Source organism: Elaeis guineensis, chromosome 7 (genome assembly GCF_000442705.2).
Source record: "Elaeis guineensis isolate ETL-2024a chromosome 7, EG11, whole genome shotgun sequence".
In the NCBI taxonomy this organism is placed as follows: domain Eukaryota; kingdom Viridiplantae; phylum Streptophyta; class Magnoliopsida; order Arecales; family Arecaceae; genus Elaeis; species Elaeis guineensis.
In genome coordinates this window covers 98,317,090-98,334,574 of record NC_025999.2, presented here as the reverse complement: position 1 = coordinate 98,334,574, position 17,485 = coordinate 98,317,090, and the positions used below count along the sequence as shown (strand labels likewise).

The following is a 17,485-nucleotide window of genomic DNA, read 5'->3' as shown; positions in this document are numbered from 1 at the left end:
AATGGATGTAGATATTGACCGATCTAACTCATTCCTGATCATCGTCTTCCCCATACTTTGGGCACATTATAGAACAATCTTGAGGTCAAAATTTTGGTAAAGGCCTATAAGCATTTAGCCCAAGCCATCTTAACTATGTGAGCAAACGACCACTCAATCTTGACTCATTTCGGCAGAAGACCATCCCAATTTCTTTCAATAGATATTGTTATATTATAGAATAGAGTTGACTAGGTAAATCTCATACTGATAACCGTCAGGACACATGTAATGGGGAGTATCTTACATAACAACAATGAATTATTTGCTATATATAATCAGAATATTTTCCCTCTGGCCGTGTTGCCTGATGCAAATGTCTAATTCCTGTCAATTCAAAACTAATTTGCAGCCCTTGATCACCATCATTTGAAGATGGACGGCCATCAAACAAAATGACCCATAAACATGCATCACATCATATATAGCACATATTATTTGATGATCATTTTTTTTTTTTTTTTTTGTAACAATCATCAAAAGATGTACAGTATTCTACAGTATCATCTGTGTGCTTTGGGGGATCGGACAGCATTATCACTCCAATGATGCTCAACTACATGATCCATGCCAACAATGCATCACCGTTAAAAATGCTGCCATGCTTTGCAAAGATGGAGTAAAGAGGTTTGGCAAATATCGAGGAGAAAAAGAATGCCTGTGGATGGAGGAGACATGTGGTTGATTTTTTTTCTTTAATGCTTTTTTATATAATTTTATCGACATATTTGTATAGATTTGTATAAAAATATTTCCTTCAATAAAAGATTTAAAAATAGAATTGTCTGATTTATAAAATAAAATATTCAGGATAAGCCATTATGGAATCTATGGATAGGTGACATAAGTCCTGATAGAGACTCGCATGTTTCCCATCCGGAAATATGACTTGCAGTCATGCATATCCAAAAGCTTCTGGGTCTAAATTGAGCATATAGCAGGCCATCCGCACTAGACCTAATATGTCTCAATCCAAGCCCAGCCTGTCGTGTCAGGAGAGAGAGCTCAAATATTAATTTGGTATGTTAGGCCCAAGTTCAAGTCTAAAACATCAAAAATACCGCAATACACCATTACTTGTTTGACCCATAACAACGATCTGTTTACTGTTAGAATAATCTTTATTTAAGTTCGAGAAAGTGCAAAACGAATTATTAGTTTATTACCCAGATAATTTTACGTTTGTCCATTGGGAATTTGAGTACATAGATTTTTATAAATTTTGGATCCTTTCCGGCTTGTGCTTGGACCGGGTGTTCCCAGCTGCGTATAGCCTTCCACCGAAGTTTGGTTCACATATTGTGAGCTTTGCTACCTTAGACAGGAGCAGGGGTTCGATCCTGCGACGTGTTGGCCCTCCCTTCAACCTTGAGTTATACGAGGCCCCGAGTCTATGGGCGGCGGTTTGATCTACCTTGGAGCTTGAGCTCCGACTATGGGTTAGGTTAGCGGATGCCCTCGCATCCATAAAAGAAGGGGAAAAGAAAAATAAAAAAAAATGAAGACTTCAATCGTAAGTTATTTGGCATTTTTTTATGCAGAAGAAGGGTCAGACCCAAATTCAAAGATTTGGACTGAGAGAGGCTCCAAACGCTTGACCGCCTCAATACCGTACTTTTTTTAGTTTTAAAATTTCAGTGAAAAACATTATTGATCTTCAATCGCATACTCGATGTCCAATCTGAACAAGGATCGCTTCAACGAGGATCTTTCTTTGCCGAAGAGAAATGTATATGGTGTAAAAAAAATATATTATTTTATTTAATTAAATTATATAATTATTATTTTTTAATATATATTTAATATCTATAAATATATTTTTTTTATTTAAAATTTTAAATCACGAAAATATTCTTCTCTTCTAAAAAATTATGATATCCATGATAATATTATATCATCTTGTATTCAAATTACGACTTGATAGGATATCATAATTTTTTTCATAGGATATCATAAAGGGAAAAGAATATTTTCGACATTGAAAAGTTTATGAAATTTTTAAATGATGAAATTTTTTTTATCTAAATTATGACATTCTATGAAAAAATTATGACATCCTGTGCAGAAAATTATAATTTCAATATAGGATGTAATAATATCACCATAGGATAACATAATTTTTTTAGAATTAGAAAGACATTTTCGTCACTCAAAATTTCAAATGAAAAAATAAAATTATAGGTATTAATTAAATATACATTGAAAAATGATGGTTACGTGACCCAATCAAATGGGATAGTATTTTTTTTCTACACCGCATCCGGTGTACAAAAAATTTATCCTTTACTTAAATTGTCATGTCAAGGGCCAAGCCCACACTAAGGTTTTTTGGGAGGTAAATAAAGATTTAAAAAAAAAAAAAAAAAAAGAAACAGCTGAAGATTTATTGTGTTCCTCTGGGCCCAGACATAAGAAGGCTTAAAACAAGAATTAAGCATGTCGAGCCTTAGCTTGGCCCAGACATCACTTTCTTCATTGGTCCAATTAGGCGTAACCTCTGCCCAAGCTTAAACCCAAACAAAATTCATATTCAATGTTTGACCATCTTAGCTCACCTGCTAGTATTTCAACCCAAAGCCAATATTTTCTTAATGTACTTTTTTTTTTTTTTAATTTGTGTGTGTGTCTGACATTTTAATCTAGACCTCTAAGTTGATTTTGGCCACATAAGAGGCAACTTTTACAGGCAAACTCGAGCAATTAAAGACGGGTTAATGTAAGTTAGCAATTTCAGTTGTTTCAAACTCTAGCATTTTCGTATGATCATTATTTTTACTCTGCTCAAACTCTATGATTGGAGGGTATTAACACTGCAATGTCTAACTTCCAGTCCACCAGATTGTCGATCGAAAGGGACCGGGTCACCATCTTTTGCTGGAAGAGGGATCAGCGCTTGGCTTATGAGAATAATAAAATGCATGTTCGCAAATCTTGAGAGAAGTCCACTGCTTCGCATATTTGTGAAGAAGGCAATCATGGCAATGCTATTGTTTGCGATCTGCTTAAAACTAGGCATTGGATACAGGATTTTCCATCTCAGGTGACGCATGTTGCTCTTAAAGACAATATATGGCTGTAGTTGGGGGTAACCATTCTTGCAATCGGAAAAAATAAACAAATAAATAAATAAAGTGTGGATAAGGTAAGGGTTATAAATAATGATAAAAGTGATCATCTAGCATCGATCCGTTTGACCTTTCTATCGAGCGGCAAATGAAGTGCAAAAGCGGTAGCCCACGAAAGTAGACCCAGAAAAGGCTTGTTTAATTGACGGTGAAATCTAACGGCCCACTTTTGATGTGTTTACGAAAATGCGTCACAGCTAGAAGGTGATATGCCTTTTCCATGTATCTCAATAGCAATCCAAGGACCTGCACTACAAATGACACGGTGCACATTGGACACAAAGCCGCTCCCATCTCCAAGTTTGGAAGCAAAGTGAAAAGATATTAGTGGTATGGGCCTTCGTGAAGAAGGCAAAAGAAAAAAGAAGAAGAAGCAGAACGAAGGTAAGTTGTCGCAATGGCATGTCTAAATGCGATAAAAATTCTGTTGACCATTTTTTTTTAATACCCGGTCCTCCTTGTTCCGTTTTTTTAAACCGATCGGTCCCTCTCAAACATACAGACAAGTGCTCTGTGACAAAGCCCCTTTCTCTTTACACGCAGGCCCACCCAGTGACTCGCAAGTTCAAGTTATAGAATATATGTTCAGGTAGGTGCAGTAAAGTTCTTCGAAATAGTAGCTCCGAAAATGGGAGCTTCTTTTCCAGGTAGCTTTTGAACCGCTTCACTTTATGTACAAGAAAAAAAAAAAACAGGCTCGATCACTTGCAAGTTGCAACTAAACACAGACCGGATACTTTCGTGGACTACAATTGCCCCATTTCGTGGCTCTTTCCTCGGTCTCTGTCTCCTTTAAGTTGCTCATATAGAATTAGTTCATGTAAGTAGGAATGAGAATTTTACATTACTCCACCGTTTGTATCATAAAGCCTGCTTTCGCCTAATGCTTGCCCTTCAGACAGACGCTGGAGGACAGATAATTACTGCTTACAGAGCCACCAACATAAATATCTCCTCTTCCCCACTCTATTAGCCGAGGAGTAACCTATATAAATACCAATGAAACCTTCTACCTGTCTTCTCTTTCTTTTCTTTTCATGCTGCTCTTACCTCCTCCTTTCCAGTAGAGCACTCACCCTTCACATCGGTGCCACCGTTAACACCAACTCTCGCATCGGAAGAGAGCAAAAGATCGCCTTTGAGATCGCAGCCCAACAATTCAACTCTACTTCTACGCGGCTACTACATGTCAGCGATTCCGGCAGCAGCAGCAATCACCTCCGATCAATTTCAGACGGTAATTTAGACAAATGATAACATGAGAGAAGACAATTTTATCAGAACCGTGTTCTACTTTTTCCATTCTTTTTTTCTCATGTACATATCCTTTTTCACCCCCATGAACAAACCTTTTCTTTACATAAATATAGGGTGGTTGATCCTCCCGTATTATTGAAAAAAAAAAAAAAAAAAAAAAAGAAAGAAAGAAGAAAATTTCGTCCAAAGTTGCTAATACTATTCAAATGCGTTTGAATGCAGCTAAAAATCTCATCAACTGGGGAGCAGAAGTAATTGTCAGCACAGTTCCATGGCCGGAGGTGGACACGGTGGCAGTGCTCGGCAGTCAGGCCAAAATTCCGGTGCTTTCGCTCGCCGCGAACCCTCCACTGGCCTTGGCACGCAGACCCTTCTTGGTCCGCCTGTCATACCCGGATTCGGGTCAAGTCCAGTGCCTCGCGGACCTCGTGAAATCCTACAACTGGAGGAGGGTTATTGTGCTCTACGAAGACGACGCATACGGTGGCATCTCCGCAACCATCGCTCTTTTTTCCAACTACCTACAAGACGTCGGATCCGAGATAGCCTACAGCGTCGCCTTCCCACCAATGGACTCGCTCCCCGACCCAAAGGCCGCAGTGCGTCAAGAGTTGGATAGGGCGCGGAGACAGCTGCCCAAGGTGTACATCATCGTCCATGCATCGTCGTTATTGACGGTCCATCTGTTCCCGGAGGCGAAGAATTGGGCATGACGGCGCAGGGCCACGTGTGGATCACCAACGATGATATCACCACCCTCTTTGACTCGGTCCTCACGCCGTCTTTCCTCTCTTCTTACATGCAGGGCGTCGTAGGTATCAAGATCTATGTCAACAAGACCACAGACTCCTACCGCGACTTCCACACCAAATTCCGGCAGAGATACGAAATCAGTTACGGAAAGGAAGGGGACAAGTACGCGGACCCGGGAGTCTCTGCGCTGCGAGCTTATGATGCGCTGCATGTAATCGCATGTGGGGCATCTGAGGCCGTGAAGCAGCGCAAGACGCTGTTAGAAGGGATTCTCTCGTGTAAATTTATTGGGCTGAGCGGGCCGATTAGTTTCAGAAGAGATGGAAGTCTGGCAGAGGGGAAGGGCTTCCCGGCTTTTGAGGTGGTCAATATTGTGGGGAAGGGCTACAAAGAACTTGGTTTCTGGGTCAAGGGATCGGGATTCTTTAGCGGGGAGGGAGAGATGGGCCTTGGTAGGCCTGTTGTGGATGTCCTGGGTCCGGTCTACTGGCCTGGAGGCCCATGGAGAGTCCCGGGAGGGTGGGGTCGTTTGAGGGTTGGGGTTCCGGCCCGGACGTCCTTCGACCAGTTCGTGAAGGTAGAGCACGACGAAACAGGGAAGGTGAGGGCAGTGAAGGGATTCTGCATCGATGTTTTCAAAGAGACCCTCAGCGCTTGAAGTACGACCTGGAATACGAGTTCATCCCCTTTGATGGAACCTACGATGAGCTCATATCCCTAGTCACCTTGAAGGTGAAATTCTATTTCGGACTTCCCAAACTTTTGGCAAGATTAAGCTTTTTAAATCATTTGACATTTGACCTCATGATTTCCTTCACCTTAGCCTGCACATAAGATATGGTTCTTCTAACCATAACAGTTTCTTTCTTTATTTTTTTGGGAATTGTGTAGACTAAATGTTTATTATCTCAGTGATTATATGCACGTTTCCTAAATGCCTGCTGACAAAGAATCTTCTTGAAGCTCCATGCTACCTATCCATCTAGCAGTTTCTTCTGCAGGGATTCTGAGGGATATGCAGGGAGGGTAATATTCCTCTTCTCACTCTCTCTCCTTAATCTCCCGGATAACTTTTTCAATGTAAAGGTGGGCAAAGAAGGTGGAGTCGAGGAATTCCTTTCTTATCGCACAATATCCCTCTGCAAAGTATTTGTTTATTTCAGATCTTTGTTTGGATCAGTCTGCTAGCTTTTACTTGTACCCGAAAAAGAACTATTTGTTTAGTTTCTCAGTGGTAGCGCACGAACTAACCTTTTCGATTCTGCTTGAGCGTGCATGATATAAAGCAATCGTTTATTTTTCTGTTCGATCTCCCCGCACGTCTAAGATCATTAGATTAAAGTCTTGTAATACAACTTACCAAAAAAGTCTTGTGATACAAACACATGTCCGTTTTTCACAGGAACTTGATGCTGTGGTGGGAGACGTCACTATACTAGCTGAGCGTTCAGCGTACGTCACGTTCACTGAGCCATTTCTAGGGTCCGGTTTATCCATGTTGATTCGTGTGAACCCATATCACAAAACATTGATGCTGGCCAAGCCATTCTCCAAGGCAGTATGGGTCCTGACCTTCACCATATTAATCTACACAGGGATCATAATCTGGTATCTTGAACATGAGAAAAATCCCGAGTTTCACGGCCCCTGGTGGACGCAGCTTGGAGCCACACTTTGGTTGATCTTCTCTAGCATCTTCTATTCACATGGTGACATCATCTTCTTGAAGACTTCCATCCATTTTTATCTCAGAATATGTAGAAAGATCAAAGCTTGCAAGCCCAGAAAAAGTACATCTAATAACTATATATACAACAAAAATAAAGCACTTCACACTTGGATTGCACCACACACATTACACTCTGTTGACCAATATTGGATTGCATCACACACAGATCTCGAAGTACTTCACACTTGTCATTCATCTATATGGCTCTCGAAGTGGCTACTGCATGATCTAGTGATAGATTCGCATGAAGAAAGATAAATAAGCCTTTTTTTTCTTCCAATTAGAAGAAAAATAGAAGCGAACATCAAATTCTGGTGAAAGGTATGAATTGGATTTCATTTCTCCTCAATAAAACCCTAGACCTAGAGCCCATGTCAATTAAAACTCAGAGATACATGCTAAATTCTTTCTTTTTTAAGATAAGTACATTATAGATTCTTGATAGCATTTTTTTTTTAATCTTTTTGCAGGAAAATCTATAGTTACTACACCAGAACAGTCGTCATACCATGGCTCTTTTGTGTAATGATTCTGGTTTCCAGCTATACTGCCACCCTTAGTTCTATCATGACTAACCAAAAGGTTGAACTGATGGTAGATCACAGGAGGGTTGGGTGTGATGGTGACTCGTTTGTTGTAAAGTACCTACAAATGTGCTAGGCTATAAACAAGAAATGATTGAGAAGCTTGGAGCGGCAGAAAACTATCCCAAAGCTTTTGAGAGTGGAAACATCACCGCTGCTTACCTCGAGACTCCATATCTACGGTTATTTCTTTCACGGCACGATGGTTATGCTGTCTATGGAGAGACCCACAGGCTTGGAGGCTTCGGTTTTGTAAGTAGCTCAGCTCTTTTAAAGCTAAACAAGTAAATGTACAGTAATCCTTAATTGGACATAATTTGGTGGTTAATATCCTTGATTAGAACAACGTAGCATAAGCATTCCTTGCAGTCCTTTTCATTGGTTGACAATTTAAGACTGAAATTCGTGTCATCAGTTTTAGTTGACATGTTGAATTACATGTCTTGTAATATAGGTGGACTTAATCTACATGTGTTTCTTTCTACAATTCTGTTATAGCTACCATTTACAATTGCCTGATCTAGTAGATCTAGCTCAATTGTTGTGCAAGCCTAATTGGCTAGGCTCTAACTTAATAAGTAAATTAGGTTGTTTAGAATCAAATCTTATTTTTTAAATTTTAGATTACATGCAGTTTAATGTTTGTTTATTAATTCTTGCTCAATCAAGGGTCATTTTTTAATTTAGATATCGACTTCAGAATTTTTAACAAGGCACATTCTTTTTCGATAAGACATTCAATTCAACCAATTTGATTTTACAAAAGGTTCAAACTTTTATATCATGAATTGATCTATCAGATTATAGCTTCGGATCTTTGGTCGGGCATTCGGGGAAAATTAACAAGAAAAAATTAACTCCTCTAAAAAATTTTAAGAGTGAAATAACGTATTTAAAAAAGAGGGTACCATGAGGGTAGAGAAGACGGGGGGGCATGGGGATGGGGAACTGATGAGAACACATTATAGATACAAAGGGTAGAGAGAAGTTAGGATGATCTTACAGCTATCTTAGGCTTTTGCCCAGCACAGGTTGCCCCGCATGTTGAATATATGAAGAACCTTTGAAGAACTATAGAAACAGAGACCTTTTTTCTTGAAAATTTATTCAGTTTCTTATGTGGTTTTTATTTCTTTTAGCACTAATTTTGTTGAAATTCAAGTCCGCTTCCCTCTATTATCAATAGTACTTCTACTAGTTGCTAAAGTAGAATCCTAATTGATTCAAAATAACTTTCTGAACAAGAAAGCGTTGTTTACCACCCAATGGAACTAAAAGGGTTAGGAAGAAACTCTTCTTCCAACACTTCTGCACCCTGGAGTAGCTATATCTGAAGGCTCGCAAAAGAATGTATATGTGGAAGTAAATGTATAAGCTTATATATACACAAATGCAGAATAGTAAAAAGAAAATTAAAATTAAAAAATAGTAAATTTAATGTAGGTACGTATATATATGGTCTCTCTGTTAGTTAAGCTAGCTCACATACATAATAAATAAAAAATTTAAAACAAAATATAATAAATTTTAACACAGAGAGAGAGAGAGAGAGAGAGAGGGGAATGAGTATATACTACGGTAAAACAGCAAATTTGAAATTTGAAAATTTCTATCAACCGGCCGGTTTATCTTCACCACTATGTACTTTCCTTCAGGTATTCCAGAAAGGTTCGCCAATAGCTGCAGATATATCTCGAGCCATTTTGGAGCTAGCCGAGGACGGGATACTGAAGCAACTGGAAAACAAGTGGTTCTTCTTCTCTTTGTCCAACTGTCCAAGCCCAGATAATAACGATAGTCAAGCAGACAGCCTAAGTCTTGATCACTTTTGGGAGCTCTTCCTCTTTACTGGTGGCACTTCAACCACTGTTTTTCTATTGTGTGTTGCTCGTTTGCTCCGAAGAAAACTTAACGCCCACCAACAAGCAGATGCGTCGCCAAGAGAGAGGTTCGGAAGAGTATGGAGGTTTCTAATGTCTAAGATCAGAAAACTGTGGAGATCTATGATGTTCTGGGTGAAGAATGAGGCTCAACTCTCCAGTTTACCAATCACATCAGCTCAAGAAGAATATGGAAGTGGAACAATTAACAATGTCGAATCAGAATCTCTTGACAATGATCTCATGGATGCAGAGCCTCCTCACCATGGATAGGAATACTTAAAAGGTGGCGACTCGTATTTGACAAATTTTCCACTGGGGCCACACTAGAAAGAAACGGGCACCCCTTGGATGCTTCAACAAAAGCAAGCTACTCAAAACGTATGTGACTTTGGCATCTAGCTATATTAATTATTTTGTTCCCTTTTTTTTTTCCTTTTTCTTTTTAATTATCTAGAGAGAGGGAGAGAGAGAGAACTAAGCAATAGCTATACAAATATGTACAGTTAGATGTATATTTTTAAGTATATGCAGTGAGAATATTTGCTCAGGGGTTAAAAGGAAAATGATGCCACAGCAATCTGATTTCTCTAAACAAAAAAACTGAAGAAAAATAAAACGGCCTCAGGCTGGGACCAGCCCTCGGTCGGTTTGGGCGCATTATGGAACAATCTTGAGGCGGAAAGTTTGCCCCAAGCCCGTAAGCATTGAGCCCAAGCCATCTTAAGCGGCCGAGCAAACGACCACGCCTAGCTCAACCTAGGGACGGCAACGGATAGAATTTGAATATGATATTATATTATTCATTCTCAAATTTGAACTAAATATCTAAATCCTATCCGATATCCAATTAGATAAAAAAAAGAGATACTCATTCGCATATCCAATGGATTCGGAGATATCCATGAATAACTCATTTTTCCATATCTAACCCATATCTACCCCATATTTATCCTATACCCAAAAAAATAAACAACCAAAATAATTTTATGCATATTATCAATCAAAATAAAATTATCAATTTAATATAGAACATAATTTATAAGTTCAGATTTATATAAATCAAATATAGAAATAGAATTACAGTTCAACATAGAATTTAAAAGGATAAAGAATTCAAAATTATAATATTTTTAAAATATAAAAATATTAATTATTTATTTTATAATAAAAAATATTAAATGAAAAAAAAGCTTGAGATACTAAAAGATAATGAGAATGGAGAAAAAATATACTAATATAATTCAATAATTGATGAAATTAATATAATTATATATTAATTATAAATTAAATATTTATATATATAGATATATATCATATATATATATATATATATATATATATTATAATAAAAAATATTAAATAAAAAAAGCTTGAGATACTAAAAGATAATGAGAATGGAGAAAAAAATATACTAATACAATTCAATAATTGATGAAATTAATATAATTATATATTAATTATAAATTAAATATTTATATATAGAGATAGATCATAGATCATATATATATATATATATATATATATATATATATATTCGAATATAAGTTCGGATATTATCCATATTGTAGGTTCGGATCGAATTTGGATTTGGATAGAAAACAGTACTGTCCATATCCTATCTATACTCGTGCTACAATTTTTGGATTTTCTCCGAATTCGAATCCAAATCCAATCAAATCTTATTTTTCAGATTTGATCGAACTTAGTAGAATATATTCCATCGGATCAGATCGATTTTATCATTCCTAACTTTGACTCATTTCGCGGGAGACCACCGCATGTATCAACATCAGATTTGATTGAGTTTAGGTAGAATGTATTCCATTGGATCAGATCGATTTTGTCATTCCTAACCTGACATATTTTGGTAGGAGACCACTGCATGTATCAACAAGAAAAGCAAATTTTCTTTCAATAAACATGATTTTTATATTATAGAAAGGGTAGACTAGGCAGATCTTATGCCAATAAGCATCAGGACACATGTACCAGAACCAGAGAGTACCTTACGTAACAGTAATGAATTATTTGCTATATATGATCAGCATACATTCGGTCTGGCCGCGTAGGCGTAGCCCAGTCCAAGCCCTGCCAATTCAAAAGGTAGGCGGTTTCTATATTGAGCCCAACCAATGGGCACTTATGCCACAGCCCAAGTCCACTTGAAACGACCACCTGGCCTGGCGATTGGGGATTACCGTCCTAGTATGGTTTTCTTCACGCGATCTTTGTGGATATTTTGCGATGTATTCTTTTTTTCAGGCTCATCCAGTTTCATTCAGTAAGCGAACTGGAGTTTCTCCCCTAAACTAAATAAACTAAGACCAAAGAAGTTGGTATCATACACTCCATAAAAAATCCAAATGAATTATGATCATTTACCATACATTCTGGCTTCAACAGTATGGCATAGAACTTATGATTTTATCTTTTAAAAACGCCTCATAGAGATGAAAAAATATCTCATTCATATAAATCAGATTCTTCTTGACTCACAATCGATGTTGGACTAATGATGTGCTCGTGCCTGAATAGGTCGGTCTTCATTCTCATGCATGTGAGGTATTATCTGATTCGATCTCTAGCCGCTATGGTATGAGACTTCACAATTTTATCCTTCAAAAATCAGATTCTTTGATTTGGACAGAATATTTCATTCCATATAAGTCAGACTCTCTTTGATTAGAACCAATGTGAAACTCAACAATACAACAGTTCTATTCAAAGTCATTCAAGAGTTAGCATGAACAAAAATCCAATCTTGGTTGCTGATGTGCTGTCCAACATTGTTCTCACTGACGTCTCCATGTTCGGCATGATCTGCGTCAGTGTGCATACGAACGTTGGCCCGTCGGAGGTCATCATCATAATCATGCGCTATGATCAAACAACAACGCCCAATCAATCGCTCCAATGATGCTCGACAACATAAGCCACGCCGGCAGTTTGTCACTCTTAAACACACTGCCGTGTTCTGTGATCTACATGTGTGGAGGATTTGCTGGAACTAGGAAGGTTAGCAAAGATTGAGAAGAGGAATGCGAAGGCCGGTGGATGTAGGAGACGTGGTTGATTTTATTCATGTTTTTTTTTTTCTAAATTTTATCAACATATTTTGTTATAAATTAGGGTTTTATAAATATTTTCTTCCAAAAAAGGTTTAAAAATAGATTAAATATGATTTATATAATAAAATATTCACAAGATAAGTCATCGGGTATGGAATCTATGAATAAGTCCCGATACAGACTTGTATGTTTGAGGTGGACACCGACCCTCCACCGGCAAATATTTTTGGGTCAATCATTGCAGTCATACGCATCCAAAAGCCTTCTGGACCTAAAGTGAGTCCAAATTGGACAATCCGCACTGGACTGAACATATCTCAATCCAAGCCCAGCCTATAGTGTTAGGAGAGAGTGCTCAAATATTAATGTGGTAGTTTAGGCCAAAGTTCAATTCTAAAACATCAAAAACGAGGATCCTCTATGGTGTGGCTTTTGCACCATAAGTTTTGTACCACTGTGGATGGACATCATGCATCCAGGCGGATGGCTCTCCTTTATCACTATATCATACCGTGCATCGCATTAACCATATCTAGTCATATTCCAGAAATGAATAAGAGCTACCCATCTTCAAAATGAATGTGGATGCCATCCATAGTAGTACAAAACTTTGTGGTGCAATCCACATCCAAATATTCAAACTCCAACATACAATTATCTTAGGAAGGCATGCATTTGAATAACAGACGTTGAGTAGGATCTCAAACACATCTACTTGGCCAAGTTCACAAATGCTTCGCCGCATCCCTTATTGCTGGGGAGAATGATGCATGGGCTTCATGTTACCCTGTTTCTCGGGGGAGAAGTCAATTTTAACTTGTGCTGCTGTTTGAACACCATTGTATTTATGCATGGCGTTCACCAGGATGCAACGGAACAGTCATAGAAAATTGTTTGGTTTTTTACCTTTGAAATCTTGTGTTTACTTGAGAAATTTATGTTTAGCTCTCCCCGTATGCTATCGACCTACAAAGCTTTTGGAAATGGACCATGAGAGAAAATGGCTCATTTGTCATACGAACATTTAGATTAACAAAAAGGAAGCTTCGAGTGTGGTGAGGTAAAGGAAGCAAGATGATGCTTGAGTTTACCTTGGATGCTGGTTGATGATTGATCCCCCAATTATTCTCCATAAAAATAAAATGACTCCCCAATCAAATGGGTGAAGGTAGCCTCTGGATTATTTGATAAAAGACCTGGTAGGGCTTTGAACAACATAGATAAGACTTATACAATTGTTCAACTATAATATATATGAACCATATTCCAAATTCTGTAATTACAGCTCGGTTTTCAATGGAGCAATGCAAGAGATCTCAAGTAAACAATCTTCCCCTCCTATGAGTAGAGCACTTGAAGACACTTCTGCCATGGTTACAATTAGCTTATCTACGTAACAATGCAAAATAATAAAATAAACATGATTTCTTTAGGGATGCCTCATATCTTTCAGGGAGAGTAGATTTGGACAAATTAACATATATAAGAACAATGTTATACAATTAATTCAAGAAACAATACTAAATCCAATGACTATATCTTGCGGAGCCACTTCATCTTAAAAAAAGAGGGCATGACCCAAAATTATTGCACATGGACCATCTTTACTTAGGTGGAGTGGTTCTAGGTAAAGCTTTGGAGAACGTTTATCATCCATTGACATATAACAAGATTGATAGTTTCAAATCAACTCATTGCAGAGGAAATTGAGACAACAAAATTGCAGCAGAATTAGCAACGAAATGCCTTGATTGTCCCACCTGCAATGTGGCATATATCTTCACTAGGATGAAAGATTATACTCTAGATATTATTTCTCATTTTTTAGATTCACACATGCTCCCTGATTATAGTATACCACACTAGCACCAATCTAGCGCAAGCAACTAGCAGACACTTACTAATCATCTTGACATGAATTTGTATTTTAGTTATGAAAATTTGTATTAGTGAAGCTCGAACTGTAAATTAAAATTTGTTATATTTGAAAACATAAATTATACTTTATTCCTATTAAAAAAATATTGTATAAAACTAAGGAAGTTGGAATGCTTAATGGCCGATTTTTATTTCTTAAAAATATATGATATTTTTATTAAAGGATTATCAATAATGTACAATATTATTATCAGAGAATTATTAGAAAATTATCAAAAATATATAAGAAATTATTAGAAAATAAAGTATAAATTCTTAAAAGCAGATGAAACTTCCAATCAAATATTGACAGATAATCTAGGATAGCTTTGGACTCGTAATTTTTTTTTTCTTCGTAAGGGTCTTTCAAATATGTACCGATCGTGCATAGCAAAAATGAATCCAAAAAAAGATGACCTCCCAACTGTTTTCTTGGTCTCCATCCAATGCATTGCAACCAAGGGAGACGCCCATCAGTGGTACACATAATATCCCGACAAACCCTCTCATGCGTCCCCCACGCGGTGCTTCCCCACCACCTCCTCTGCCCCATTCCAAAATAATTAAAAAAATAGAAAACAAAATACAACAAAGTTGCACAGGTTACAACTTCCACCACCACAACCTTTACGACCTCCAAACTGGGTAAATAGTTTACCCCAACCGGGCTGCAACACAAACAAAGGACAATCTAGTGTCCACCATTGGAGCCATCGGCCTTGGAAAGCTGGGCCCTACGGCCCACGAGGGCTTCTAAGCGGAAGCGTCACATGGGTGGGCGCGGCCGGTGCCTCTGCCTTGGCTAAGGAGCAAGGAGCTCGTTGTCAGCGGGAACGGCGGGATCCGACGTGGGAGCTCCCATCTGTGGAGGCTCTGCTGGTGGTAGACTTGCCTCAGCCTCTCCAACTCCTTTTTCAGTGCTTCTTGATGAGCTGCATTTTTTTTTTTTTTTCCAGACATAGAAAAACCCATAAGCGCAGATCCAGCTCAAATTATTTCCATAAAATAGCCTTTTTTTTTTTTTTCCCCATTATTTTGGTTAGTGTGATTCATTCATTATTCCTATGCCTGTTGAATTATGTTATTACTGCATGAAGAGGGAGAGATACCAATGTCCAGACTGCTAAATTTCTACACAAGTAAGATAATTGTTGTAAGTTCTTATACAATGAACTAATAGTTAGCACATTATGGCATGAACAAAAATTTTTGCCATGTTTCAATTCAAGCACTCCGATGGAAAATTGAAACGTAAATTAGTAATAGAAGTCTGAAGCACCCACCATCCTTAAAGATATTATCCTGAGCAAGGGCAGCAATCCGTTGCTTGAGATGGCTGTTACCCACGGTGAGCACGGAGCGCTGGTGATCGAGGAATGCGACTTGGGGAGACAATGCCGATACCTCAGTCTTCATACATGACACCAAAGAAAAGGATCAGTTCAGCTAGCTAATGAACTGGACCTTAATTTCGAGCACCGGGTGGACTCTAAAGCTTCAAGTACCTGCAATGTTGTTACACTGCGTTCGAGCTCGGAGATGTACTGCAGCTTTCTAACCCGGGACCTCTGCGCCGATTGCCTGTTCGCCAAGATCCTGACGAACCCGAACAGAATTCAGATATTTTTGAGGCAAATGTAATGTAAGAAAGCAGTTATCGATGCTGCATTGGTGCGGCGAGTTCACCTCTTGACCCTCTTGGGATCAGCAATTGGCTCCGGCCCTGAAGCCTGTGGCGCGGCAGCCGGGGCGGCCTGGGGCTCCGCCTTGCACGTACTTTGCGCCTCCTCCGCTTCGTTCCGCTGCCCCTGCGGCTCCCCTGTCTTCTCTTCGCTGCTGTTGTGGTCGGAAGGCGTCGACCGGCTCGACGAGGAGACCGGCGCCACCGCCACCGAAAAGGGGGGCACGTCATCGGAGAACATGGAGAGGAGCTGGTCGTCATCTAGGCGGTCGAACTCATGGCCCTGCCATCGTCGATGCTGCCGTCAGCCGGGGGCTCGAGGAAGGTGACCGAGTCGCTCGCCGACCTACGGTGGGCGCCGCGCTTGGCGGTGGAGAAGTCCAAGAACTCGTCGACCCAGGAGGGCTGGGCGGCGTGGGACGGGGCGGCGGCCGGGACGAATATTGTGCCCATGGAGGGGGATTTCTGGTAGCCAAAATTGGGCCAGTTGGTGGATAGGTTAGGGATCTTGGGGGGCAACTGGGCCATTTTCCGAAGTCCAGGAATTAAACAGCTTGATCCGAGCAACTCAATGGATCAATTCTAGATTGAAAGAAACCGGACAGCGGTACAGGGAAGTGGGAGATACGCAGTTGGAGTAGGAAACCAACATTGCCGTATCTCTATAGAATTGGCATTTATCTCTCCTTTCCACTTCTCTGAAAGCCCCCTCTGTTCTCGTTGTTGTCGTGGTGGCGGTGGATTGGATGCTTTCCGTCAGCGGAGGGAGGGAGGTATTGGAGGGACAGGGGAGGAGAGGATCACATTCACATGCAAGGGGAGAGGGGGACAGCTAGCAACAGCTGTAGAGAGAGGGGGGTGGGGGGGGGGGGGAGGGTGGGAGTTGGGGCGTAGCGGTTATGCAGGAAAGTCGCAATTTAACTGGAGGAATCAGTGACCACGTGCTGTCGTGACCGCAGCTTTGGGTGCGTAGCTTGCAGGCGGGTATTAATTATACTATTTTATTATAATTTTCTAAGTTTTTAATCTGCCATGCATTTTTTTTGTAGAAGAAAAATAACATGGCACATTGAACTCTTAAAAAAATTTAATATATCCTTTACACCATATCCTTCAATATGTAAAATTTTTAATTATAAGATAAAAAAATAAATCAAATAAAAATAATTTTTTTTAGATCTCAATCGATATTTTAGATTCGAGATATTAAAAATCTCAATAAATATGACATTTATCTTTATATATTGATTTTGAAATTTATATTTAAAAATTATTTAAAAAAATCTGAAAAAATGTATCGGCTTGTACATTTATATCGATTTTCTTAAGCTTATTGATTCACATAATAAAGCCAAGATCTGTTTTATATGACATGTAAGAGGATATCTAATATTAATTCAAACTGATTGTCGAACCGAGAAAAAAAAAATTTCTTGTCTGAGATATCAA

At 38.9% G+C, this 17,485-nt stretch overlaps 3 protein-coding genes across 6 annotated transcripts; 2 read left to right on the top strand and 1 right to left on the bottom strand.

The window, feature by feature from the left end:
• Window positions 1–4,109: 4,109 nt before the first annotated feature.
• LOC140850908 (glutamate receptor 2.1-like) lies at window positions 4,110–9,899 on the top strand. Of its 4 annotated transcripts, none has more exons than XR_012142683.1 (4): window positions 4,110–4,401; window positions 4,644–5,906; window positions 6,577–7,739; window positions 9,143–9,899. XR_012142683.1 is itself a non-coding variant. In XM_073260883.1 (2 exons), exons 1-2 carry the CDS (start codon window positions 4,164–4,166, stop codon window positions 5,132–5,134), a joined length of 729 nt encoding a protein of 242 aa, XP_073116984.1. In that variant the 5' UTR covers window positions 4,110–4,163; the 3' UTR covers window positions 5,135–6,279. The 4 variants fall into 2 exon arrangements, 2 of the variants coding, with proteins under 2 accessions (XP_073116984.1, XP_073116986.1); XM_073260883.1 differs by lacking the exons at window positions 6,577–7,739; window positions 9,143–9,899 and having other exon boundaries at window positions 4,644–6,279.
• LOC105048375 (glutamate receptor 3.3-like) lies at window positions 7,578–9,640 on the top strand. Its single transcript, XM_073261026.1, has 2 exons — window positions 7,578–7,739; window positions 9,143–9,640. The coding sequence occupies exons 1-2, from the start codon at window positions 7,578–7,580 to the stop codon at window positions 9,638–9,640; spliced, it is 660 nt and encodes a 219-aa protein (XP_073117127.1).
• Window positions 9,900–14,712: 4,813 nt separating the features above from the next.
• On the bottom strand, window positions 14,713–16,883 carry LOC105048165 (basic leucine zipper 61). Its single transcript, XM_010927380.4, is given in 7 exon segments — window positions 14,713–15,171; window positions 15,173–15,219; window positions 15,222–15,287; window positions 15,639–15,765; window positions 15,861–15,951; window positions 16,042–16,324; window positions 16,327–16,883. Coding segments are annotated over 7 exon segments (915 nt in total). The 5' UTR covers window positions 16,565–16,883; the 3' UTR covers window positions 14,713–15,108.
• Between the last annotated feature and the right edge of the window lie 602 nt (window positions 16,884–17,485).